Below are 27,420 nucleotides of genomic sequence, written 5' to 3' on the forward strand. Positions count from 1 at the left end.
TGGCTTCCTTATCAAAGACAAGAACCGCTACATCCCCACCAGGGTAAATGACCGTTTGATGCTTGTAGAATGTTGGAATAATACATGAAGTTTGTAACATAGGACAGATAATGCAACAAGTAAATACCTGTGCTCACCCATGTCAGACTATCACTGTACAAAGTAGCATTTAGCTGTAACTGTTGTTTATCAGGTGTCTTCTATGTTGGCAGGCATGAGACTGCACAGGGACAGGTGGCCAAAGAGGAGGTTTTGAGAAGCTTCAGAGCATGTCAAGCTCGCCTCCCACCTGCATCTAGAGCCATGGCAGCAAGGGGCTGGTTTACTGCCCAAACATTCACATGAAAGGAGGCAAGGAGCATGCTCTCCTCCTCAGCCCTCCTTTGCTAGTGGATATCCCAAATCTGCAATGAGGTAGCCTTAGCAGCAGGAGAGGAGGGAGGGATGTTTGCCTTGCACAGAAGGCACTTTGATGGTAAACACTCAGTTGGCAGGTTGGTTCAAGAATGTCGCAAGGTTCTTCAGTTCAGTCTTGCATGGGAGAGTAGCAAGCTTACTTACCCTGGAGGAGGATGTGAGCTTTTCATCAAAATAACTATTGTAATGCAGCTCTCCCAACAGTTGCATCTCTCCTGGAATCCACATCAATGAAGTAATGGCAAAGAAATGTAGATGGAGCAGACTAGATCACTGCCTTATAAAGCTATTGGGCGGAGGTTGACCTCTAAGCAAGAAAAAGTAGCCGAAGAGGCTTGGGCCCCCCTGGTGGAATACAAGGATTAAAAGCTTAAGGGATAACTTAGCCAGATAAGCTAACCTAAATGGCAGAGACCACCCAATCTTTATATCAATTTTAAAGTGGCTATGCTCCTTATTGAACTCCTTTGTGCTGCAAACAAATAAATGTTTGTCTTGGCAAAAAGAGTTTGTGTGACTCAAAAAGGAATGCCCTTCTGACATAAGGAACGGGAAATCGTCTGGTGGACTCAAAAAAAAAAACACTGGTAGATTGTCCTTGTGACATATGGTATGAGCACTCTTCCTCACCTTAGGCCCTAACTTCCAAACTTCCGGTATAGGAACCATCTTTATCAGGATGGAATTTGGCAAAAAGAGAATCTACCCAGAGAGCAGACACTTCTCCCAATATTCTCACCAAAGTAATAGCAACCAGAAAGGCTTATAGGACAGAATCAACAAGTCATATGTTGCCAGTGACTCAAAAGGTTTGTGCATAATGTGTGACAAAACTAAAGACAAACTCCAAACAGAAAGAGGAGATTTAACTACAGGGCAGAGCTTAGCTAGGCCTCTCAAAAAACACTTGGAATCAGATGCTGAAAATAAATAATAAGGGCCCACATGAAATATAGAAATTGGAACATGAAATATAGAAATTGCAGTGAGATTGATAGATGGACAAATCAGTATCTTTTAAATACAGCAAATGCTGAAAATACCTGACAGATAAGTGTCAGGTCTCAAGACTTGGGTCTGTGCCCAGTGGACAAAACATGCCCACTTGGAATCGTGAATTTTTCGCATGGAGGCCTTTTGCAACCCTATTAGCCCCTGCTTAAATTTGGCATTTGAACTGGATCAGCCACACTGTTAGGTGCAAGGATGGACCATCTTGGTGGAGAATAGTCCAATTCATGAGCATGTGGTCCTTCACTTGGAGAACCCAGAAAATCCTGAGAAATTCTGAGATGTGTGGGGAACCAGACCTCCTTTAACCAGTAAGGGGCTATGACTATTAGCATAGGTTGGTCCAAGACAATGCTTACTACTTCACGACTTCTGTGAAGGATAGCTTAATGGTGTGGAAGGCCCCTGGGAAGCAAGGATAGAGACCTGGAACGTTTCCTCTCCAGATGTTCCAGGAACTACTTAATTTCCATCAGCCCTTGGCTCAGTGCATGGCCAATTGGCCATGCTGGTAGGGGCTGATGGGAATTGTAGTTCCTGAACATCTGGAGAGCCGCAGGTTCCCTACCCCTGGCCTAGAAAAAGGTGACCCAGCCAGTTAAGCTGAAAAGCATCCCCCAGGGAATCCTTGCCTACCCCAGCTCTAGAGCAAAGCATGGGCACTTTGCACTGGCCCTGGGGGCAAACAGATCTGTGGAGGGGAATGGCCTCACTATGAAGATGAGAATCAAATAGTGAGGGTTTTGGGATTACTCATAAGTGGATGATACCCATCTGCTGAGGAAATCTGCAGTGACTGTCTCCTTAATAAAGAGCCTGTTGCCTTAGAAGGGAAGGTCCTCAACTTTATCCCTGGTATCAGAGGATAAGGAAGAGCCCTGAAGCCAAACATGTCTCCTTGGTAAAGCCTGACAAGTGCTGTGAGAGACATGTTGTTCTGAGTTTAGCTGCTGCTTGCCCAATCTGGAACACTCAGCAAGTAAAACCATATCCAGAGTTTGCTTCTCCTCTGGTAAGGTATCAATAAGCTGTGACATGCGTTCCCAAAGGAACATTTGTAGTGGTCTACCATTGCAGCAAAGTTAGAGACCCTAATGAATCTGACAAGTACATTTTCCTACTCAGAATATTTAATTTCCTCCTCTCTTTATCCGCGGGTGAAGAATGACAACCCAAGCTACAATGGGAAGGAAGCACATCAGTAAAATAATTAGGTATTTGGAGCGCTGAAAACAAATCTCAGAACCCTGTTGTACAATTTTGTACAAATTCTTCGCCTTCTTTGTAGAAGCTGAACTAGACGCATGCTTAGCTCATGCACAGTTGACAATTTCACTAATTCCTTTAATCAAAGGAAACACTACCAGTTCCATTCAGGATGCTCATAATCATAGGAAGATCTTGAACATATGTAATGTCCAAAGCTTTATCCGTTTGAATTAGCAGCTCAGAATACAGCTTCAAGTCCTCTGTTGGAGAAACCAGAAATGGATCTCTGACATTGAGGTAAGGTGAACACACGAAAGTGTCCTTCAACTTGAGATTCAAGGCATGACTATCAGTAGGATCCTAATGGGGATATGGATATGGGCTGGAATCATCATGTATCAACATCAATGGCTGGGCAGAGGATCTCAAACAACAGGAAGGCACAACTCAGAGTTGCATGTCCCAATGGCCGCATAAAGGGCGAAAGAATCCCAAACATGGACAAGATGACTGGCAAAACTGATGGAAGCCATAAGATTCAGTAGATGGACCTGTTATTGACTTTGAACTCTCCCCTCAATCTAAGGCTGATAGAGGAACCTCAAACACATCATCTCCCAAGGAGGGAGAGAACTGCTTGCTGAACATAGGATAGTCCTTGGATGATGGAGCTGAGCACTGACAGAGGTAGTGGGTAGGTCAGTGACATGTCCAGAGATAGAGAAGAAAGCAGCTTGGCCTGAGAGGTACTTTGACCTTATTTATAGGAGACTCCAAACATGCTTGTGGATTTAGTAAATGCATCAGAAGATGGTCCAGATAGCATCATAGAAACTGAAGAGGCATAAGGAGAAAGGTCCTCTTCAATAATTTATTAGAAGGAATACCCACTAAAGTGAGAGACTTCTCCCAGGGAGCAACCTTCACTCTCAAAGCTTGTTAATGTCTGGCCTTCAGAGTGAAGAGACAACAAAATGGACAAATCTCAGAAATGTGGGTTTCACCCACAGATAAGACAGCTCATTTTGCACACTTTTTAAATAAAACCATAATCAAAAGAAAAATCTGATGTAAGTTGAAGTGTTCAGCAAAGCAGGACCTCTCTGTATGGTGGTGAAGAGAGAACAGGGGGAAGAACATTCTTCCTACTACCTTTCACTTGACCATTGGGTGGGAAACAAGCCTATTCTTGGCCCCAGAGAGGGGAAGAGCACTCCAGTCACTCAATAGCTTCTACAAGCCTTCTGGTCACATCTTCCTTTCTGATCCATGCAGGACGGCATTGAAGACACAACAATGAACTTACAATTTCCAATCACCTGAACGACTTTGGGGGGGGGGGGGAGAGCAGAGACCTACCAAAACAACATTCCTTCTGTCTGTGTAACTATGAGTTACATTACTAAGTCATAGGTCATGCTCTGATTTCTTCCCCTGGTGAAAATAATAGAAATGGTGTAGAATGCTAGAGAGTCATGGTGACATTTCTAGTTATGCACCCAGATATGGAATGTTTTTTCAACCCCTGCAGTCCAGTCACTCTACTGAGCAATGATTAGGGATTGAGAGTGATTGGCTACCCACCAAAGAAGCCTGACCACTCTATAGTTACTGGTACTACTTTATATATTGGAAGTCTCTTCAACTTTTGGAGAGGTAGGATATATTTAAGACAGGTATATTAACTAAGATGAGGAAGAGAATGCCTGTATGGGGACAATCAAAGCTACAAACCTTTCAGGCTGTATTAGCATAATACACTGTCATGTCACTGTATTTTATGCTTCGATTATGATTTCCAGAATAGCAATTGATAGAACCATGGCCAGGAAAGGAAAACCCCAAAGGTTCCGACCCAGTGGCCATCTGTTGTGTTAACTGCACAACTAACTTGTCTCGCTGAGACTTGTGTGACTAGCTTCATCTCAGATCACAAATATTTGGGTTAAACTTATATCAACTCATACAGAAATATTAGCCAACATTTCCAAATGAGCAAATATTCACAAGTAAGTTCTGGCATACATTTAGGGTCTGTACATAAGCATGCATATTCAGGGACTTTCTGTGTTCAATTGCACAGAGGGAATAATGAAGCTTCCTCACTGTTGTGATTCTTTCCAAGGTCTCAATTCTGAGAGCTATTTTCAAGTACATATTGGAATGCTCTTAGGACTCTGATGTGTGGCATCTTATCCTGATGATTACAAGTCTTCTTTACATTCTATTTGTCTGAAAGAAACACATATAATCCAAAGCCTTTTGCCAACATAATGCCCATTTTTAATCTTTTGAAACATGTAAAATCAGAGGTTAAACTTTTTATTTAGTCCATACAGTGTAATTTGTGATCGCTCAGTAATGACCCACCTACAGTACTTAGAAGTCTGGCATGAAATATTTCTCATTATTGAACAGGTTTATATAAACAGTGACACAAATACAGCAATGAGCTCACAGTAAATGGCTTATTTTGGAAAAGTTCAGTAAAGCTGCAAACATACTCACATAGTACTAGCAGTGTAAAGAGTGCAGTGCTGCTCCTCCTCACGCCACCGGCAAACATTGCAAATTTGGGCAGATACAGAAAGGAGTCCACACAGCAGCTCTTCCCCGTGCCAATGTTCAAAGAGTTTTGTGAGGCAGGTGACTAAGGAATGCAAGAGTCAAACCACGGGCTCCTCCCGTTCACTCAGCAGCAGAGGCACAAGAGCAGCAATCAAGCTGCCAAATGAATATATGTTCTGGCCTTAGAGTGAACAGAGGTCATATTCTAATTCTGAAGTCAACTCAGGATTTAAGAATAAAACAAAATCTTTAAGGAAATAAAATTCCCCTGCTATGTACAGGAATGTTTTATTTATAATAGAATTGCATGACTATATTTTTTCAGAATATTTTCTACATATATGCATATACATAGAATCCAATTTTTAGAAAAATAAGCAATACTTTACATAGTACCAGTTACACATTCTTAAAAGCTTAAAATAATAATAATAAACCACTGTATGCACTGCAGGGAGGCTTCTATAAGAAGGCCATACGCCTGGCAACTTTCCCCATTTTGAAGAGAATTTAAAATGGCTTGTTGGGCTAAAAGCCTCGCTCTGGATTTTTTTAAAAAAGTACAGGTATATCAGCAGCTGGAAAAATTTATGTCTGAAAATTTAATTTGTTGGAGGATTAAGCGAATGATACTCAAAAGTCAAAGGGTGAAGACAGTGGTCATTCCTTTGTCAGCAGAAGACAGAAGGCTGTAACCCTTCCGCTTGTTGGAGCATTTTATATTTTATTTCACGATGGCAATCTAAGGATCAAACCAGACAAAATGGCAGTCACAGATTTTTGTTGTGAGTTTTGAAGTTAAGTTACTGCCATGGGCTGAACAACTTTGCCTAAAATTTACTTTTAAAAAATCTGCTTGTGAAATCCCTACCCTCTTGTCCATTTTAACTTGTAACAGGACACCCATATCTCCTCTGCTAGCCAGTGCTAAAACACCAAGTAGGTTAGCATAACACTAGACATAAATTAGCCTTCAGCAAATCTGTCAAGGACAGCATTACTTGTAGCAATAAGTAACTGAAAAGGTTACATACAAACAGCAGTTTTGTAAAGTGCAGATTCAATCTTAAGCTTCAGTTACCCTAAGGAGAAAGCTGATAAAAATATTTTTCCTCCCACCCTATGAAACAACTAAAGATCAGTTAAAACATTCTGGCTTAAACTATCATTTTGTTATTTCAGTTCTTGATATTGTGCTTAAAACATCGCCACAAAATATCCTTTTTTAAAGATACAGAGAGCTGCTGCCAAAGCAAGCCGTTTTAGAATTTACCATTGGCCTTGGGAAAATTAGCAGCAACAAAACGATGGAAAATCAGAGCTGCTACCAGAAAACCTATCTTTGCTGTATACACCAAAGAGGGAGAGTCAAGAATACATTACAGCTCCCTTATTAACAAAACAAGAAACAGAACAATTAAGATACAGTGTCCCACATTTTCGTATCCAAATTTCAAGCAGCATATAAATGTAGTGTAAAACTACTGTCACCAAAAAACACAAAAATTTTAAGGTAGCTTGTGTTCAATTTTCCGTGATTCTTTGCAGATTATAATTGCCTGTTGTACTGTAATGTTGTAATGTACTGTAAACTAAATAGATTGTAATCACCAAGAATTTCCTCTTAGAATTACTGAAGTGCAACTAGCAGCTCTCCTAACAGTACACAATCTTAATTACAACGAATCCAATATTTTTAAAAAGTCAGCCCCATGTTGTACTACTTCTTTTAGAAGTTTGATTAAATGGCCAGCATTAAACTTTTGCTGCCATAGTACATCTTAAGTGAAGAAGTACTATTTCCCATTCTAACCTGGCCCTAGAATTACATAATCTTAAGATATTTAGTTCAATGATACAAAACTAAATGGGGCATGTTAGTGGCTGCAACAGGTCACCTTCCTTTGTATGGTTAACTTCTCCACAGTTAAAAATACTGGAAAGAAATTAGACACATTAACTCTGTATATACAGACACAAATATGTACATTCACAATGTATTCCTATAAACTCATGAACACATATCTAGATTATACATATGGACACACAGCAAAGATGCACTTGTGCAAAAGCAACTGAATTGGAATAGACTAAATCAGCTCAAACAATTTCCTACATGTTTGAGATTTTCCATCAAGCAAACCAGACCACTAGATAGGAGACAGTCAAATTCCAGCTTTCTCTTCTCAGTCTTGCCACTGTTGTGTTATTCATCAAGAGTTCGATATTCCAGCCATTGTATATTCTTGTTTATAGCAGAGAAAGTCAATGATTTGGAGTGATGAAGGCACAATTGTTAACACTCCATATCCATTCAGATTTTATATACCCTGTTCAACTTTAGGGGCTTGTTTGGATAACCATGAAAAAATCTCTGGCCACGTTGTCACTGGGGGAAAAAAAACTGAGCTTGAAACATGATTGCACGACAACAGAAAATATAACCATCACACAGTCAGCAAATTCTTCTTTTCCACTAACAGGTACATACATAAACAAACAAAAGTTGCAGCACAAAGATGCACACATTTAACACAAAGCAAGTCCGTTACATAAATTAAAAAAGAGATAAAAGCCTATGGGTGAACTTTAAAGGCTAGAAGTTCTTCAGAATGCATGTTATTTAAGGAACGCAAGTCAGGCAGTTTCAAAAGCAGTTTTGTAAAAATAGAGGCTTCGTTCGGATGGTTTTTTGTGATCAAGGTCCTAAGCGCACGGATTAGCGTTTCCTGAAGTGCTTCCACAGAATTGACATTTTCTATTCCTGAGCGATCTAAAACAGGAAAAAGAAGAGATAAGCAATGAAGAAACCTCTGGCTTATAACGTAACGTTATGCTAGACTTATAATATTGAATTCAACAATAACCTCAGCTGCCAGAGCATCTCCGTTGAAATATTAATTCAGATTAGACACTGAATTTTAAAAAATGAAAGTTGAGAAAAGATTAAGTTTTCACATTGAAGTTCTTGTGCAAGTGCCCATTTAGCCAAGCACTTGGTCAAACACTTAATGTTAAGCAAAAAGAAAAAAACAATTACTTTTTCTAGTGAAGAATGAACCTGGGCTATCACCCAGTGAATCTGGTGTGGGTTTCCCCATTTTTCTTTGTAAGTATAGAAACACTAAATGTGTGTAATCAGTAATTTCTATGAGCAGAATCTTTCCCTTTCATAAATGTCCGCAGGGAAATGGGCAAGGCTCCCTTATATGGCAAACTGTATGACACTGGTACTCGTGTGCATGAATTCTGTGGAAGGTAACAGGAGGGGCATCTCGCTACTCTCCTCATCAGGCACAACGGAATTTTAGCTGTTGCTGCATAAACAAGCACCGCCGAAATTAACAAACGTCTGTCACAGAACTGAATTAACCCACATATAGAACTACACAGTACATTTGACAATGGCTATTTGCCCTGACCTGGACAGCCCACGCTAGTCTGACTGTGTCAGATCTCAGAAGCTAACCAAGGTCAGCCCTGGTCAGTATTTGGATGGCAGGTCACCAAGGAATCCCAGGATTGCTATGTAGAGGCAGGCAATGGCAAATCACTTCTGAAGGTCCCTTGCCTTGAGAACTCTACAGGATTGCCATAGGTCGGCTGCAATTTGACAGAATAAATAAATAAATGGGGTGCTGTGTGGTTTCTGAGCTGTATGACCGTGTTCTAGCAGCATTTTCTCCTGATGTTTTGTCTGCATCTGTGGCTGGCATCTTCAGAGGATCCTCTGAAGATTCCAGCCACAGATGCAGGTGAAACATCAAGAGAAAATGTTGCTAGAACACGGCCATACAGCCTGGAAACCACACAACACACCAGTGATTCCAGGCTCAAAAGCCTTCGACAATACAAATGAATAAATAACTGTGAATGAACATAAGCCATTGAATACATTAAAGTATGAATGATAAATGTACAGTTTTTCACAGTATATTTGTTAGAACCAGTGTTATTTGCCAAGTGTTTTAAACAAGCACCAATATATCCTTAAACAGAACTTGGTAACAGATGGATTCCAAACCGAGAGATCTCTTCAGAAGACAAAGTATTTGTTACTGCCTGGTGTAAGCACAAATTAACTTACCAGCAGACACAAGCACCACTGCAGTAAACAAGCTCATTTCTTCATCACTAAGATTTAGGGAATTTAGCTTCTCGCTGAACTCAAACATGGAGTTCAGCAGATCACCAGCTCCCATTGAACGCAGATCATCCAAACTGTATTTCCTCCCACTAAGAAAAGTGACAGTACGTTCCTTTGCGTCAAATAAAGATGCAAACCGTACCATTAAAACCTGGTCAAAGAAAAAAAAGAATTAAAAACTAGATATATTTGTATAAAGTTAGGGAGAAAAGGAGTTCGATGCTATTTAACTTTGCCCACGAATGTACAGTCTTTAAAGCTTGTTTTTAACTTGTTTATATTCAATTGCTCTTGTTTATATACAATTGTTTATATACACCACTCTAGCACTGGAAAAGTGGGGATCTTCAAACAGAAATATCCCCACAAAATCACCGCTAAAGTCAGAATTTCTAAAGCAACTACAGACTATATGAAAACTAACAAGTCTTCACAAGACTATGTGATTTAGAAGTAAGTAGTAAGTACAGAACAGGCCCGTGTTCAGATGCTTCCTTTCTTCAACATCTCCTTTCCTGAGACATTTGCTTTAACACAATTTGCAGCATAACATCATATTCAAACTGACAACCTATGGTTTATACTTCCCAATAACAAGCCTGGTTTAGATGGGAAACATAAACCACAGGAAAAAAAATGCAGATGTCAAGAAGCAGCATGAGTTGTTCTAAAGTGGAAGCTGCTAACCCCCATCATAGGGGTATTGGTCTTTATCACATTACATACATCAAACCATGGCTTGGTATTTCACTTGAACTCTGCCAAGTGATTTGGATAAAATGAGTTTTTTGTAGAACAAAGGCTGAAGTAACAAAACATACTGGTTCAGATTACAGGTTGGATCCAAACAGTTCTCTATAGGCAGAAAAGGAAGGAGAGATCTTCTTTGATCACCAGAGGCAATGCTGAGAATTATGGGACAAGCAGGTACAAAATACCTGTGGGAGGGGGCTTTAAATCAAATGGATCCAACCCTATATATACACACACTTGAGATTAATAAACGTAAGACAAGCGAACACTGCTGTCCCTGTTTTTCAAATATTTCCTGCCTACTCCGGCATCTTTCACTATTTAAAAAAAAAGCACGGCCTACATTATTTCGTTCTTGGACCATGGTCTGCAGTTTCATGAAGAGGGACTACTGGCAAAGGATGGGTTGCACCTCATGGCTGTAGGGAAGAACATTTTTGCTAGCAGACTGACAAACCTTATCAGGAGGGATAACGAAATAGAGGGTATGCTAATCAAATTTTCAAATGATCTCAAAATAGGAGGGGTAGCAAATACCCTGGAGGACAGGGGCAAGATTCAAAATGACCCGGGCAGATTAGAGAGCTGGGCCAAAACTAACACAATGAATTTCAATCGAGATAAATTTAAGATTCTACATTTAGGCAGAAAAAATTAAATGCACAGATATGGGACAACAGGACATGTGAAAGCGATCTGAGTGTCTTAGTAGACTCAGTGTGATATGGCATCCAAGAAAGCCAATGCAATTCTGGGATGGATCAATAAGAGTATAGTGTCTAGTTCGAGGAAAGTAATTGTACCACTCTACTCAGACCTCACCTAGAAGATTCTGTGTTCAGTTCTGGGCGCTGCAATTTAAGAAGGATATTGACAAGCTGGAACGTGTCCAGAGGAGGGCAACCAAAATGGTAAAAGGCCTGGAATTCATGCCCTTTGAAGAGAGACTTAGGGAGCTGGGGATGTTTAGTCTGGAGAAGTGAAAGTTAAGGAGGGACATGATAGCTATGTTTAAATATCTGTAGAAATGTTATGTTGAGAAATGTTATGTCGAAGAGGAAGAAAGCTTGTTTTCTGCTGCCTCAGAGACTAAGACACGGAATAATGGATTCAAGGTGCAGGAAAAGAGATTCCCCCTAAACATTAGAAAGAAATTCCTGACTATCAGGGCAGTTTGACAGTGGAATTCCCTGCCTCAGAGAGTGGTATAGTCTCCTTCTTTGGAGGTTTTTAAACAGAGGCTGGATGATCATATGTCAGGAGTGCTTTGAGTATGTGTTCCTGCAGGGCAGGACTTGATGGCCCTTGAGGTCTCTTCCAACTCTATGATTACTGATGCACGACACCAGCAAGACCTTTCTTCATTTCAAAGAAAGATTCAGATAAGAGTTTACTCCACAGAAGTGAAAAAAACATAAATACTCCAATTCCTGCCCCCCCCCCAATTCTAGGAATTCCTTCTAGCAAAATAGACATATTGCAGCAAAGATGGAAAGGCTTGTGGCACTTTAAATTTACTAAGTATGACCCGCAAGTAGTAAATAGTGAAAATGGTTTATCTCTGTGGACCCACACAGAAGTCCACTGGGGAGGGACAAACCTGACAGTTTTTGTCACAACAAAGCCATGATCCCTGATGTCCTATGGGAATTGTGCAAGCCCTCGTGACAAGATAAATAAAATTCCTTACTCAAAATGCAGGTCAGAATATTAAATGTTCCTTGAGACCATTTTTGTGACCCTTCCCAAACAGCTGCTCTAGGCAAATGTTTATGTTACCAGAATGACTGCACAAACCTTCAACAATTTGAAATGACAAGGCTCTAGGAGGAAAAAGGTCATGCTAGATTACCATTGACTACAAGGCTCACCTCAAAAGTTCCAGCCTTTAGCAAGTTTACTTGGTCATGTTGGGAGAGGTCTCGGAAGCCTGGAACACGCTTGGCAAACTCTACCACTTCCTTCACTGCGGGGGTAAAGCTCATGGAAAATTCTTCCCAGACTTCATGACCAGATTTATTTGGGTCCACTGAAGGCGTCTTGTTCATTGGGCAAACCTAGATATTTACACATACAGAGTCTCAAATTCCAATGCAAAACAAACAGACCAAGCAGTCAAACACTTTAAAAACTCTCTAATACCATCAGTGCCTCAATCATGATATGTTTGCTCATCAAACAAATATACTTGGAAGTCATGTTATAAAAAATTGTATCCTGATCAAAAACGAATGTGCTTTCTGCTCAATAAGAATGCTGCTTTATTACCTCAAGAACTACATTTTATACGTTGTGTTATAAACAGATGATTTTACCATTTGAATTTTTAAAGTTGTTTCCTTAATATGAGACATTTTGAGTTTTGGAAAGGCGGATTTTTATACCTAACAAAACTCTGTATCTCAGCTAAGTCCATGTTGCCTCTTCATCTTTTCAAGACCCCATTCTTACATAAGAACAAAAAATGTTTACTTGGCAGTAACGGTACTAGTATATTTGTAGCAATATTTATTTGTTCAGGAGATTTTTATGCCCCCACTGGCCTGCTTAATATACTTATAATATATTTAAAAGTAGCAAAGTTGGGCTTTGCATACAAAGCTTTAACTGAAAAATCCAGCTCTCAAAGGAGCAGCGGTGGCGTAGTGGTTAAGAGCAGGTGTACTCTAATCTGGAGGAACCGGGTTTGATTCCCCGCTCTGCCGCTTGAGCTGTGGAGGGTTATCTGGAGTGACCTTGGGCTAGTCACAGTTCTTCGGAGCTCTCTCAGCCCCACCTACATCACAGGGTGTTTGTTGTGAGTGGGGAAAGGAAAGGCGTTTGTAAGCCCCTTTGAGTCTCCTTGCAGGAGAGAAAGGGGGGATATAAATCCAACTCGTCTTCTTCTTCCTCTCTTTTTTTAATTATTCACCTCCAGAACGTACATGGTTGCACAGAATACTTAAGTAGATATGTAAAATAAAAGTAAAACCAGCATGTGCTTCAATGCATATCTGATTTTCCTTCTCACTTTCTGGATCATATTAACAATATTCTCACGTGGCAAATGACAAGCCTAAAGGAGCATTTAAATCTCACAAATTAAGATGCTCAATGTGTCAACCCTTCAGCCCTGTTTCTGCTGCAACTCACCTATTCGTCATTTCTTAACAATTCATACTTTATTAGACATCAATTAAGTACTATCATAAATATCTGCTAGAAATAACAAGACATTCATCTTCTACATGCTTTCCTACATACAGAATAGTTCATTTCAGACGTACTGTAAAACTATGGTTTATTTTAGCAATGGTTACTTTGTGAAACCTGGATTCAGGTCACAGAAAATCACTCAAACACCGATTTGTCTCAACTACAGTGTTTTCGTTTCTCTTTTGTATTGCTTGGAAGGGCTTCACCATAGAACAAGCGAGGATGGTGTGCATTCAGAAATCCCATAAAACCATAGTTAAGACTGACTGTGGTTAATAGCCCACTTTCAAAGGGGTAGTAAGAACCGGGTATCCTGGATAACCATCAGATCTTGGAAGCTAAGCAGGGTTGGTCCTGGTTTGTACTTGAATGGGAGACCATGAAGGAAATTCACAGTCGCTACACAGGGGCAGACAATGGCAAAACACCTCTGAATGCCCCTTGCCTTGAAAACCACACAAGGTCGCCAGAAGTCAGCTGAGACTTGATGGCAAAATAGTCTTCTGTCCTAAGATTATTGGAAAATCAGGTTAACAAAAATTGTGAAGGCATGTTTCCAAAATGTGCCACCACAAACCACTTGTCCCATTACAAGACATGCATTTATTTCATGGAAAGAACCTGGAAAGAGGTTCTTTGGCACCCAGCAACGCTTACTAATTTTTGTTTCATTTTAAGGCCATCTTTGATACTTTTCTGCTATTAATTCTAATTTACTGTCATTTTTTTCAATAAGATGATCTTACTGAAAAATTATCTCTGGACCACTTCGCTATTTTCACCCTTACAAAACCAACTAGTGTAATCTAATAATCACAGTACCAGATGCATTCTTCCTCCTGTGCCATGGGTATAAATATTCCGTGTCTCGTTTGGATGAAGGCCATTTTCAGGCATCCTATGGTAACCTTTGATGGCAACGCCGTTAGTCAGATTTGTACAGTGGCTGCTGGAGAAGCAAAGGCTGTGCCCATTAAGATAATGCACAGTGTTCTGCCCTTTATAGCGTCCATTGAAATGCTGCTCGCTGCCAAAATAGCAGACACTATTTGGCCACCCACTATTAAGCTCGCTTCGTGAATTATATTGCTCAGTGTATTTCACAGTTCTGTCCTCATTCTGGGACTGCTCAACAGTGGGAAGATTTTCTGATTGTTCCTGGTTGTACATAAATGTGTCCTTATGAGCTCTGGTCACCATGCCGATCACTTCTTCCTTAGCGATGTCAGGCAGAGCAGGGGGCGGGGGTACTGGAGAAGACCTACTGAATTGCTCCTGTTCTTGCTGTGTTTTGGAACTCAGTTCTTCTTGAGCCAAAAGGACCAACTGTTCTTGGCTATCTTTTACACATTCACTGGGCAAGTGGTCACTGAACTGAGTGTTCATCATGGTCTTCATAGCACTTTGCATTTCGATCAGCATCCTCTGCTTTTCACGTTTGGGAATCCGGCCAAACCGAACAGCTACAAAAAAGGAGGAAAAAAGCGAGATGCTTCAGCTATAGTTAGTACACGACATGTTCTAGCAAGACATAGAGGCAAAAAAGACAAGGAAATGACAAGGAAATGTTTATGACAGCAGGTCTGTAAGCACTGGCTACCAGTCAAGAACTGCAAAACTGGAGCTTTAAACTTCAGAACATCAGCTACAGATCCAGACCCCTTTTCTATGGGGTCTAGAGAGTGTGTAATGGTAGTTCTGGGTTGAGGGGGGCATGTATTACAAAACAAATATGTTCACGTGATTCCTTCCTATTTCAACCTGCCAGTGGATACAATACCAGATCTAGAAGGCAAATAACACTTAAAATGTTACAATGTTCCTTCTTCCAGCAACTTAAGGACAGTAACTAGCCAGCTTGTACAATTTAACACACACACACACACACCCCCCCGGAACAGCACCCAAACCCTGCCTGCCAAAATCAATCACTAGAGTTCTACTGGACTCCCAATCCCGTCTCCCTCCAAAACCCAAGTATCATGTCTGTCCGTTTTTCCCTTTTGAATCTGACCAGGGAGAATGGAGGGCAGAGCCTTCTGTATATTAGAACCCCACCTGGTGGTTACTAGCAAGAAATGAAAGATAGAGAACAATGTCGTAAGTTGCTTTGGGTCCCTTCTAGAGAGGGGTGAAGAGGACAATTAAAAACAAAAACAAAGTATTTCAGAAAGGAGAGAGAGAGGAAAAAAATCTGGCATGCCCCCTGTGTGAACCTAAGGAGCATTTATGGATCTTGGCCATGAATTAAAGAGATTTGAACATTCTGTCTCTCTTTACTCCTCATGCAGCACTGGGGGCTTGCAGAGTTTAAAGACAGAAAAGTTTATATCTAGCCCTATTCTTCCCACACACAGAGCTGGAAAGTACTTGTATGTTTGGGGGTGAAAGGGATGAAGGGAACATTAAGAGCAGTAACACATACACACAGCTGGAAGTGAGAACATAGGACAACTTTATTAACAGCAGCAATGGACCATTCGTAGTTTGGCAGCTGAAAGCACAGCAGAGAAAGGGAAGAACCACCAACATGCAGTAATTTGGACAAACATGACACAAGCACAAGGCCAGCTCAGTTTGCACTGCGTTCTCACTAGCCACTAAGGATGTCCCTCTTGAGGGTATTACTTCACCAGCTGCAGGACTACATTTAGTCTGCTAGGCCTCCTTAAGACAACAACCTTTGCTTACAGGATAATGAACTAAACTATCTCTTGGATACTGCTTATTGTCATCAGAAATGGAGGCTGATTATCTTACCAATACAAGGATTTGCATACTTTACCTTGAAAATCCTTACCACAGCCCATTAAGGTATTGTTGCTATTGCTACCACACTGCATATGGCATGGGAATGACAAGGACAGCTACTTGCTGCTGGGACTCCTATAACTGTTGAGGTGTGATTTGACTCAGAACGCAAGGTCACACCCTATGTTATAAATGGTTTTACTAAGGCTTTCATTTGAATTAGTTACAAAAGGCACCACAATTCACCTTTTTGAAGGTCACTGCTCAATACAGACACATACCATCTCTTGACATCCCAACTGACAGACATTTTTTGAATCGGCACTGCTGGCACCTATTTCGATTCATTCTCATGATAGAGCAGTTGTTATTCTTCAGGCACTTCTTGTATTGGATATTTTGCTGAATGCTTCGTCTGAAAAAACCCTGAAAGAGACAAACAGTTATACGTTTCATATTTTCTTTTGTAGGCAGTTTTAAAGCATGCTTGGCCAAAAGAAACCTATAACTTTAACATTCAAAGTGATAAAAACCTATCAAAAAAATCAACAATAAAAACCTAGTAACAACTGAGAAAAATAAAATGCTAGTAGTGGCACCTCAATTCTAGCTGCTGAACACTTGTAAAAAGATTAAGCTTCTGGTTTGGTGAGTCTCCAAAGAGGAATGAATTCCTCAATAAGAAAGTCTGTACATATTTCAAATTTCTAGTGTTTCAATTTTAACAAAGTAAACAAATATTTAAGTACTTCCAAGCACATCACTGCCAAACACTGCTTAACTTTTAAAATTATACTTGTTAAATTATACAGTAACAATGGCATCAGAAAACAATTTAGCTTACCTTGCAGCCCTCACACGCATGGACCCCATAATGGAATCCTGAGGCAACATCTCCACAGACTTTGCAGAGCAGGACCATGCCATTAAATTCTGTAGACAGGAAAAGAGCATGAAAATCCAATACAAATACTGGAAACAGGAAGAACACAACATAGTTGACAAATGTTAAGACTCCACTGGAGCTAAATTCCCACTAAAGATAACTCATGTGAGTCTCTGTTAATCTACTAAGAAATATGGATCCTTTTGCAAAAATACAAAACTATTAGGAACTGCTAGACATAAGATTTATATACAATTGCGTACCCTTTCCAATATACATGTGATTAAAATGCACTTGATGCCTACACAACTTGATATGCGCATTTCACAGGTTACAAAAAGACATATACTTGAGAAGTTAATGAACAACAATGAACTGAAGCAATTCTGGAATATGAGCTCTAACTTTAAAAGATTTTCAGAAAGAACTACACCTCATTAATTATGTCAGCATTTCTGTTTCCTTGACTCCAACTGGGTTGCTATGGGTAATTTGTGTCCCTAACACTAAGCAACATTACTCAGAAGGAAGTCCAATTTTATTCAGTGGAGTTTGCTCCAAGCAATGTATAGTTAGGATTGAAGCTACTGCTGGTGCCCAAGGTGTGGTGGATTTCTGCTGCCAACTGTGAAAACCAAAGAGCTGCAAACACAAGTTGTTCTACACAAAAAAAAATATGAAAAGCCCCAGATATCATTTGCTCACCAGCCCTAGCATTTTGAGTTCAAGAATAAAGACAAAAACAGCTTTTCCATGTTGATCTGCATGTTCATTTCAGAGTACCATGATCACTACAGGACACAGTAACAAAATATGGACTGGATCCAACTTGCTTTTCTAATGGGAAAGAGGAAGTACCACCAAAACAGATGATGGTGCGGGTGATGGGACCTGCATGGGCAAAACTCATGAAGTTGTGAAGACTGTAGGAAGGATGAAAATTGAGTAAGTCTGAGTGAAAAAGTTGGCTGGATCCAACCCTGTATTTCTCTTTCTGACCTTCCTTCAACTCAACCAATGTTCATCCATTCTTTTATTACACTCTTGCACAAGTCACATGCTACACTTAGTGCAACTAGAGACAAACAGGATAAGTCAGCTGCCCACCTTCTTACTATAAACTAGTTCGATTTCTATAGACAATGAGGGGAACTCCTCCAAGATGGCAGCAAAAATACAAGCTATAGAGAGATTTTCTTGAGTCGTTTTAGGACTCTGTATGCAAGCATAAAGCAAAGGAGCAAACCTGTAGCATGTTCCTGGTATCCAACCCCTGATTTGGTAGGGGCTTGAGTAGTTAATGCGCAATCCCCAACTGGAGCCTGATCAAATATGGTTTACTACCAAAATATGCTTACTTGTAAGTCCAGCATGACCTTTGGTCAGTCCATTAACACCCAATCTGCTTGTTTTGATATGATCATCAGGTGGTTCACTCTTGGATGTTCCATCAAAGCAATCTCTATTCTTGTTATTACAACTGCCTTCTGATGACGAACTGTTTGGTGATGGTGGTACTGGTGAAGAGGATGATTGGAAACTACTCTCGGAGCCCTCACTATGGCATGAGGCAGGGCTTGAGGCGGAACTTGAAGAGCTGATGTAAGCAATCACACCACCTATGGAAAGAAGAGATCAGGAATAAATCTAGCAGCCTTTCAGACTCATTTTGTAGCCAACCAGACATCTCCTTTGGCCTCCCTCATTCAAAATCCCTGCTCCAAATGGTTTAGCTTTCAGAATGTGACCATGGATGGAGTGTTGCACCCTCTAAAGCAGTAAGATGAAAACATAACATTTAAGCCCAGGCATCTTGTCTTTGAACTAGTGGAAGGAGGAAGAATCACAAGGCTACAGCATACTTTCAGGTTTTCTCTTTTCACTGAACAAAAGAACATTGACAAAAGGCAGTATAAAAGCAACATGAAAATTATTAAAATAAATCTTAGCAATATTTATTCTAAAATTATTTTTTACATTTGTTTGTTCTTTTACATTCTGTTCTTCCTCCATGGAGAACACAGTGGTTAACATATAGCACCCAGGCAGTTTTTCACCCAGGCAGCTTAGGAGGTCAGCTTGTTTTAAGAAATAACATGGGCTTTTACATTAATGTTTAGGCATCAAAAAGAATACAGTTCCAAACAGGGAGAAAAATACAAAATTTCTAAAATATTCAAAAAAAACTGTTGGGAAGGCTAAGATGTTCAGGACAGAAAGTTAAAAGTGACAATGGGAAAGAATAAAGATATTGGGAATAACTGAGATACCCTTTATCTTCAATATGACATTATTTGGCCTTTGAAGAAATACAATTCATCCAGGAACATTGTTTCCTGAAACAAACTACATGATCCCACAGGGTACGCAAATCCCTAGAATAAATCAAAATTTTAAAAGAAGATCAGACTACGAACATCTCAAAAAGGCTATATGCTTTAGAAACCATGACAATTTTACAGCAAACTAAAATGTTTTAATGAAATTCCTCTTTTGCTTCTCCTCACATTTCTGTAAACAAACACTGATTATTGTTATTTGTCCAATGCTATCAATGTGTATGGTGCTTCACATAAAAGGTAAACGTAGTTCCTTCCCTGTGCAAGAGCTGGGTTGTTACCAACCCATGGGGTGACCTCACATCACAACATTTACCAGGCAGACTGTGTTTATGGGGAGGTTTGCCATCTACTTTACCCTCAGCAAGATGAGTATTCATTTAACCATTCTCAGGAGGGTGGAACATTGAGTTAACCTGGAGTTGGCCACTTGAAACTGACTTCTGCTGGGATCAAACTCGGGTTGGGAGCAGAGCTTTGACTGCAGCACAGAAACTTACCACTTTGTACTACAGGGTTTTTTTTAGAATAAATGGACCAATGGGCAAATCTCATTCAAGTCCTTGTTCAGTCTTTTATTTTAATGATATGTTTAGAAAATGACAGCATCTATCCTAGATTACGTCATTGCCATTTTACATTAAATAACTTCTAGAACACTGAGTGATTCTATATAGCTATGTACTCTCCAATACTAAGAATAAGAAAGTAATTATGGTCATACACCCAGGCCCACAGCTACTATTTTAAACTGCTTTAAATAAAATTCCCCATGTGGCAATTATCATTACGGTGTACTCTATTATGGCAGGCCGCTATGCAGACCTGGTTGTTTTGGGAAACGTTCTATCTGCAGTGGCATAATGAAAAACCATCTAAGACTCAAATTAAGTTATAGCATGCACACTATTCACCACATGGTAATAGCCACCATGTGATATTCACTGTTTGAGAACCAGCCCCAAGACCATAATCTCAACAACACTTTTTTAAAAATCAAATAGATCTTGTTCTTAAAAAGCCTATAAATGCCTCTGTGAAAACAAAACTTTAGTGAAAACAAAGGACTAGATCCAAAGGTTCTGTTCCATCAATAGTGTAACATTCAGTGAATTCCTAGCATTGATACAACGTTAGGAAAATGTGTTCTGCCATAAAGAGAGCTAACAATTTTTAAGGCACTTGTCCATATTGGTTTCATATGGTGATTAAAAAAGTATGAACTCCCATCATATTTAATTGTATTGATTTTCTAAGTGCATAGAGAACTGCAACCTAAATCTAGCGATATACTGGGTTTCTTCTCCTCCCCCACTAACACCTTTAAGTAAAACCCCTCCCAGAAATGTAGTTATATTAAGCAATTACTACAATAAAGCCATTTGAGGAAAGTAATTTATAAATCCCTGACGCTCAATCCTGCCTGCTCATTTATACAGTTTTTATCTGTGCATTCACCATGCAAAATCCCCCAATCTATAACTAATCTCATTAACTTCAGAGAAAGGCTTGGAAATGAGCAGAATCAGACTACAATAAAAATGACAGCTCAACAACTAACAGAGAGAGAATGGTGACTGATCATATGTTTAATACCATCTAAATTAGATTATTGTAATGTGCTCCACTTATGTTGGCTGCTACAGCTACTTGCAAATGTTAACAGTGATTGTCATATGAAACATACAGAACTGGTATTGTTTGTAGTTCAAATTCAGTGTGCTGGTCTTGGCATTTAAAGATCTAAATAGCCAGGGAAAAATTCTCCTCTTTCCATATAAAACTTTCTATTCAACACTTAGATCATCACCAGACAAGCTATTTCATGCCCTTCCACCATTTAAGAAGCAATAGGTGGTCAGATATTATAGTGTCTGAACGGTCATGACACACAGGTTATGGAATGCCCTACTAAGGGCCCTATAGCTTCATCACAGTTTTCTTTACAGCAATCAATTAAACTGGGCTAATTTCAAAGGCTTTGGGGGCAGTTGGAGACTTAGAAATATTGCTAAAGAGCTAAACAGCTTGGGGCATGACTACCTGAATGAGCACCTGCACTTATATGTACCTGCCTGGGCAGTGAGGGGGAAGCACATGGGGGCATGTGGGAGAGTTTTCTCCATGACTGCCCCCAGGCTATGGTATAGTCTCCCCTTGGAGATCTGTCATATGCCTAACCTTTATGGGTTTAAACGCATAGTAAAGAGCTTTCTCTTTGCCCAGGCATTTGGCTAGCCTCCATGGAAATCTCTTCTGTTGTTCATCCGGGGGGGGGGGGGGGGGGGGGGGGGTTAACTTTTCTGCAATTTTTGTTGTTATAATTGATTTATGATGTTTTACTGTGGTTTTTATTTTTTTTAATCTGCGTAAGGTGTCTGGACTTTGGTATGAGGAGTATAAATATTTATAAAATAAATAGTTTGCTGCAATCTCTTTATGCATTTTTGTACGTTTTCGTTCATAAATTCTACAGTCCAGTTTTCTTTACCCATGTTACAGGACTTTGGACGGAAAAGAACTGTATAGAACAATAACACATATCCAAAGCATTTCAGTAACTTTTTTGTGATGTATGTTTCTACTAAACTATCACCAAAAAATCCATTAAAAAACCAAATGGCATTTTCAATAAAATTGAAGAGATGCCTCTGAAAAACTACAAAGGATATAAAAATGAGTATCATTTCCCCAGTTTCAAGACATGAGGTTATTTTTTAAAAAAAATAAATTCAATTTTATTCATTCATCACCTTGGCGACTTCAAATGCCCTCAAAAACAGCTACAAATCTCCCAACAGTTTTCTCCTGTTGCACTATACTATATATTATGGATGTACGCCTACATATCTATACTTGTTCAGACCCAAAGGAAAAACTATGGCTACAATCCAACAAAAAAAGCATTGGAGAAATACAGCCCCTTGGCTATGCAGAACAGTCTTCCATTTTGCCTGGCAAGCTTCTTTGGAAACTGAAGGGACTTGGAGATCATGAGAGGATAAGGAGATTAACACTGGGAAAAGGAACAAACAATAAAATCAGAATAAGATGCAAGTGTAGGACAACCAATGGAAACAAACTTATGTATCTCCAGGTACAGAAAAGGAGTCATGGGTGTAAATTGGATATACATCTCATGGATATATGCCCACATACAAACATCATCAAACCACAAGGCTCTGCTTACAATGGAATGTCCACGTGCACTTTGTCATAGTTAGTCATCCTCTTTAATGCCTATATTTATATTCTACTAGAGGAAGATCAGGGTGTGTGAATGTAGAAGGAAATGCTGAATGAGTACAATTTAACGCTTACTAAGATAGTGTTGGGCACATGCTCTATGAGGAAGATGCTATGTAAACTATTAATGAAGATTCAATTACAGTTTTGCTGAATGACGTTGGGCCAGTCACACACTCTCAGTATGACGTATTTCTAGAGTTGATCTTAGGGTAAAATGAAGGAGAGGAGGCAAACTGCTTCAAGTCACCACTGTGAAGAAAGATAACAAGCAACCAAAAATAACCAGATGAAAGAGAATTATGCAGAACGGGGAAAAATCAAGCAGACTATGAAGAGTTTTTACAGAATCTCTAAGAAATGGATCCTGGTTATTCAGTATAAGCAAAGCATACATGGGGGGAAACGCTCCCAACAACATATATGACATGGGATCCGAACTCACTGTGAACATTCAGACAAAAAATGTCAGGATCTTCATATCTAAAATTCACTGAAAAAGCCAACTCAGTGGATAGAGGCAACAATAAAAATAATAGATTGTATATTATTTATTAACTAGATTATCCCAACCAAGATTGGTTGGTATTTTATGCCGGAGATTGAATTTTAGAGGTGATGGGGGGAGAATCACTTATGATACAGATTCATTTGGAATACTATGTATGCTTCTGACAGTCACTTCCAAAAATGTTATTGCATTGCTTTAAAAAGAAGATGCTAAAGATGGCAACTCAAATGATCAAGGTGCAGAAACAAGGGGCAGGAACAAATAAAACGCTGGGTTTTTTTAATAACTGGATTGTACTTCATTATGCTTTGCAAAGCAGCACTAGCTGTTACGTAATCTTTCTCTATTGTGCTAGATTTAATTCATTGCTTTACTCAAAGTTATTGTAAGGATTTTCTCCCTTTCTTCAGATACTCGGTTAGTAAGGAAAAAGTCATTGCACTGCTCTAAGTCTTTCACAAATCACCAAATCATTCCAATTCCCACAGGCTCAGGCAAAATGCCTAGTGTCCAAAGTTATGTAATACTCCCTGGAATGTGTACATGCCCTGCCACCTGACTTCCCTGAATTTGCTTCCGTGAACTCAATCATCAGCAACCCTCTTTGACCTGCTAGAGTCAGAGACAGTTGCTGGTACATGTGAAATCCAATGACTCATCTGAATCAAGGCACATGGACTATTGGATCCATGTGCATGCACACACCAAAAAAACCCCCCTCAAATCACTTCTGTCTTGCAGAGCGCGCTATTGTACTAACACAGAGAAAGAGAAAACAGCAGCTGCCTTGCACTTAATTGCTTACACTGCGGGTTCAGATATGCATACAAGATACAGCTACTTAAACAGAACTATACCGGACTGAGTAGCAAATGCCACCGGCTCTGGTGGAAGTGGAATTTACTCCACGCTCAATAATCATTCATCTCAGGTGGATTTATTCCCTCTAAAACCTGCTATTAGTGAGGGGCTGCAAACTCAAGTTTGCTTTCATATTTCTGAAGAAAATTCTATACAGGGGTCACTACTCTCCCCCACTATTTTCTTCCTTTGTCGCCCTTCCGCAAATACTCCCTCCCATATCTCCTCTGCCAAAACCAAAGCAAGGTTAATACCGGCTTTTCCCTTAGACCGTTATGGCCATCAACGCGCTGGGAGGCAGAAGTACACTAGCCTGGGGCGCACTTAAATGCACGGACTCCGAGAAGAGCAACACCGCCTCGCAGCCTCAAAGGCAGCCAAAGTTTTGGCCACGCCCTCTTTCGAACCGAACCGAGCAGACCGTTCTATCTGTCAAACAAGGGGGGAGGCGACAGCGGTGAGTTTTCCAAATGAAGAGTAATGAGACGGCGCAGAAGGTCAGCCCACCCCCAGACCAAGCAGACGGGGCGGCTCCGCACCCCCGCCCCACGTGTCCCTTCCCCGTCAGCCCGTTGGATGTAGGTCACCAAAACAACGGCTTCACGCGGCCGCACACGCGGCTACACGGGCAAGCCGCCCTAACCGTGTTATGTAATCTCGACGTCACAGCGACGCCGAACCAATGAGCGGTCACGCAGCCCCGACAGTAAACACAAGGCGCACATGGCTCGGCTAGCGGGTCCATGTGAGATGCGGGGCAGGAACCAGCCGGAGAGAAACCAGGACGCGGGAAGGGAGGGAGGAAGAAGAGACCCGCATTTTGGGGAGGAGATGGAGCCAATAGGAGGGAAGAAGCCCGGGGATCTTGGTCAGCCGCCAGCCCGCCAAAGGGCCGCTGGCCTCCAGTGTAGCCCCAAATAATTCTTCACACTGACACTGCCGGGTCGTTTCCGAGACTCCGGCGAAACCTCCTCCTCTCTGCCTTCCTCGCAGACCACCCATCGACCCCCAACTCAGGCCTTCTGCTGCCCCCCTGGCCAAACAAGCCCCGAAATAACGCATCTCCTAACGGTTCAGGGCCAACGTCGCGCTCACTCCGATACAAACACTGCGGATCAATTTGGGGAGAGCTGCTGGAGCAGCCGATTCGGGCTCCGGTTAAAGGAGTGAGGAAACATTCACACATCCACCTTCCTCAATCGCCGCCTGCCCGGGGAGGGCACTCCTGCCCTTTCTCTGGAGGAGATCCCTCTCCCCGAGGTCCCCAACCAGCCCTTACCTGCGTTGACCTCCATCCTTGTCTCGCCGCGGAGGCGCTCCTCGCACCAGGTTCACCCAAGCGAGCGGTACACGCAAATGACTAGGCAGGAAAGAGACGAGCCTCCCACGAACAGCCTTCAAAGCCGGCGGAGTTGCCTCCTCGTGAGTCGCCGCACGCGCCGCCTCCTGCCTTTGCCCAAGTGCCGCTGCTGCAGCAGCTGCAAAGGAGACCGGCGACGACTGAGGGCCCGCGGTCCGCCCGCCTCCTGCCCTGTGCGTCGATGCGCCTCGTGTGCCCGGGGAGGCTTCTGGCTGACTTGGCTGCTGCGCCTTCCTTCCTTCCTTCCTTCCTTCTCTTCCTCCTCCCAACACCAGTGCCTGCGGAGAGTCACTGGGAGTGCGCCACTGACCATGTGACGCGCCTCCAGCACCATGCTCTTTTTCTCCCCGTTCGCTACCTGCCCAGTTCCTCCGCCTATCATTCAATCCCCCCCCTTCTCCTCCTCCTCCTTCCCTTCCTCCTTTCACCCAGTGACACACTTCCCCTCCCGGCCTCACGTGCAGCCACGCGTGGATCAACTCCGGCTAGGGGTGGTGCTGCCGCAGACCGCGGGCCATCGCTTGGGGCGGCTTCTGCAGAAGGCCGGCACTTAAACGGAGGGAGAGGCCGCTTTACAGATTGCCTGGCTCGGCTCCAGACCGAGAGGCTTGTCTGGCAAGTTACTTTAAAGGCCACATCCTGGTTCTGAATCTATACTTAGTCCAGGTTGCCACCTTTTCTTCCATGCCTCTTCCTGGTTGAAGAGGAAAGTCATTAAGAATGGAATGAAGGTTACGTTTGTGTAAATGGGCTCTTTTGCATAGAAATAAAGAGGGGAAGTTTTGCTTTCACTGCCTCTTCTTTGCCAGTGTGCGTGCATGTAAGGTGAGGATAGTCAATCTAAGAGGTCTGTGTAATTTTATTTGTTAAAATATCTGTATCCTACCTGTATTTCCATAGTACCCACAGTGACTTCCAAAATGTGAACATCCTTGGTGGAAGATCCCTAAATTTAAACTGTTTTCAGTACATCAAAACTGCAGTTCCTGCAGCAAATATCACTATCAGGTACCAATTGGAGATATAGATGTTAAAAGGCTATTGGCTAACAAAGCAGTGTTGCAGAAAAGCAACAAACCAGTCAAGCAAGGACAACAATTGGGGAGGGGGGGGGATACAACCACATCCCATACCCTTTCCAACGTTTTACGCTATTCCAAATACTCTTGAGATAATATCATTTTGCAGGCTTTCCTATAAGAAGGGAAATTCTCTTGCTGCAGAAAATGCTTTATGAAACCCAACTGTCAACAAGGCTGAAGAATGTGTGGGTCGTTTCCCCACTTACCTGGGTGAGTGGTTGCTGCGCGCTACTCCCAGTGCGCCTCATTTCTGACACGCGCCCGGGCTTCCCCACACCCCCATGCTCTGCGTGGGGTCATCAAAAGGCGCCAGGAATGTCGTGCGCTGAGGGGGCGCGACAGCGGCAGCGTTGGGGCAGCTGCGTTGTTGCCGCTCCTGTAATGGGGAGTGCCGGGGGACCCCGCGCTACTTGACTACAGTAGCGCGGGGCAGAAGGTAAGTGGGAAAACGCCCGTGGTCATACAGGAGTATTCCAGGACACAGGGTTAGATAGCTAAAAAGACTACTGAGGATCAACTAGCCAACATACTTCAAGTTCTGAAACTAGAGGAAATTACTTTGGAGTAAAGTTCTACTTTTTAAATGTTGTAAGTGCATTTTTAAAAATGTTTTAATCGCCAGAGAGAGCCAACATGCTGTAGTGGTTCAGGTGTCAGATTACGACCTTGAAAATCCAGGTTCAACTCTCCATCTGTGCCAAGAAAGCTTGGTGGGTGATATTGGGCCAGTCGCACATGCTCAGCCCCCACCCTGGCTTGGATTTGGATGGAAGACCTCCAAGGAATACCAATTAGAGACAAATGTTTAGTTGAGTATTTATTTTTCTTGCTAGGGAGACTCTGTTCTGCTAATCTGTTGACTATCCCTGACATAATAGCACCCTAAAGATATTTTCGCTGCAGTCACTTCACATCCAAATTTGGATTCTATTCTTCACATCAACTCTGAGTGTTACATTTTTAAGCTTATTATGTGGGTGGTAGAAAGAAAAGGACAGTGATTTCCAGCCCTGTCCAAGGGGAGTGGGGTGGACAGAATCTGCCAACGGGAACAGTACATGGCTGTGCCTGCACATTTGCTCTC

The 27,420-nt window shown here is 41.5% G+C and overlaps 1 protein-coding gene across 2 annotated transcripts; it reads right to left on the reverse strand.

The window, feature by feature from the left end:
* Positions 1–4,897: 4,897 nt before the first annotated feature.
* On the reverse strand, positions 4,898–25,657 carry NR1D2 (nuclear receptor subfamily 1 group D member 2). 2 transcript variants are annotated; one of them, XM_048511065.1, is made up of 8 exons: positions 25,174–25,654; positions 18,296–18,556; positions 16,896–16,984; positions 16,333–16,477; positions 14,123–14,763; positions 11,977–12,162; positions 9,293–9,503; positions 4,898–7,978 (listed from the first exon to the last, which is right to left on the reverse strand). In XM_048511065.1, the coding sequence occupies exons 1-8, from the start codon at positions 25,187–25,189 to the stop codon at positions 7,782–7,784; spliced, it is 1,746 nt and encodes a 581-aa protein (XP_048367022.1). In that variant the 5' UTR covers positions 25,190–25,654; the 3' UTR covers positions 4,898–7,781. The 2 variants fall into 2 exon arrangements, with proteins under 2 accessions (XP_048367022.1, XP_048367023.1); XM_048511066.1 differs by lacking the exon at positions 9,293–9,503 and having other exon boundaries at positions 7,816–7,978; positions 25,174–25,657.
* Positions 25,658–27,420: the final 1,763 nt, after the last annotated feature.

The sequence above is a fragment of the Sphaerodactylus townsendi genome, linkage group LG11 (assembly GCF_021028975.2).
Source record: "Sphaerodactylus townsendi isolate TG3544 linkage group LG11, MPM_Stown_v2.3, whole genome shotgun sequence".
Classification (NCBI taxonomy): domain Eukaryota; kingdom Metazoa; phylum Chordata; class Lepidosauria; order Squamata; family Sphaerodactylidae; genus Sphaerodactylus; species Sphaerodactylus townsendi.

Bases quoted from the DNA above. Each gene is read 5' to 3' on its own strand.
- NR1D2 (XM_048511065.1), bottom strand. The intron at 12,163-14,122 runs GTACTGTGATTA...GTAAATATCTAG, and splicing joins CAGGAGGAAGAATGCATCTG to GTTTGCCCAATGAACAAGAC. The intron at 7,979-9,292 runs GTAAGTTAATTT...TTCCTGTTTTAG, and splicing joins AGTGGTGCTTGTGTCTGCTG to ATCGCTCAGGAATAGAAAAT.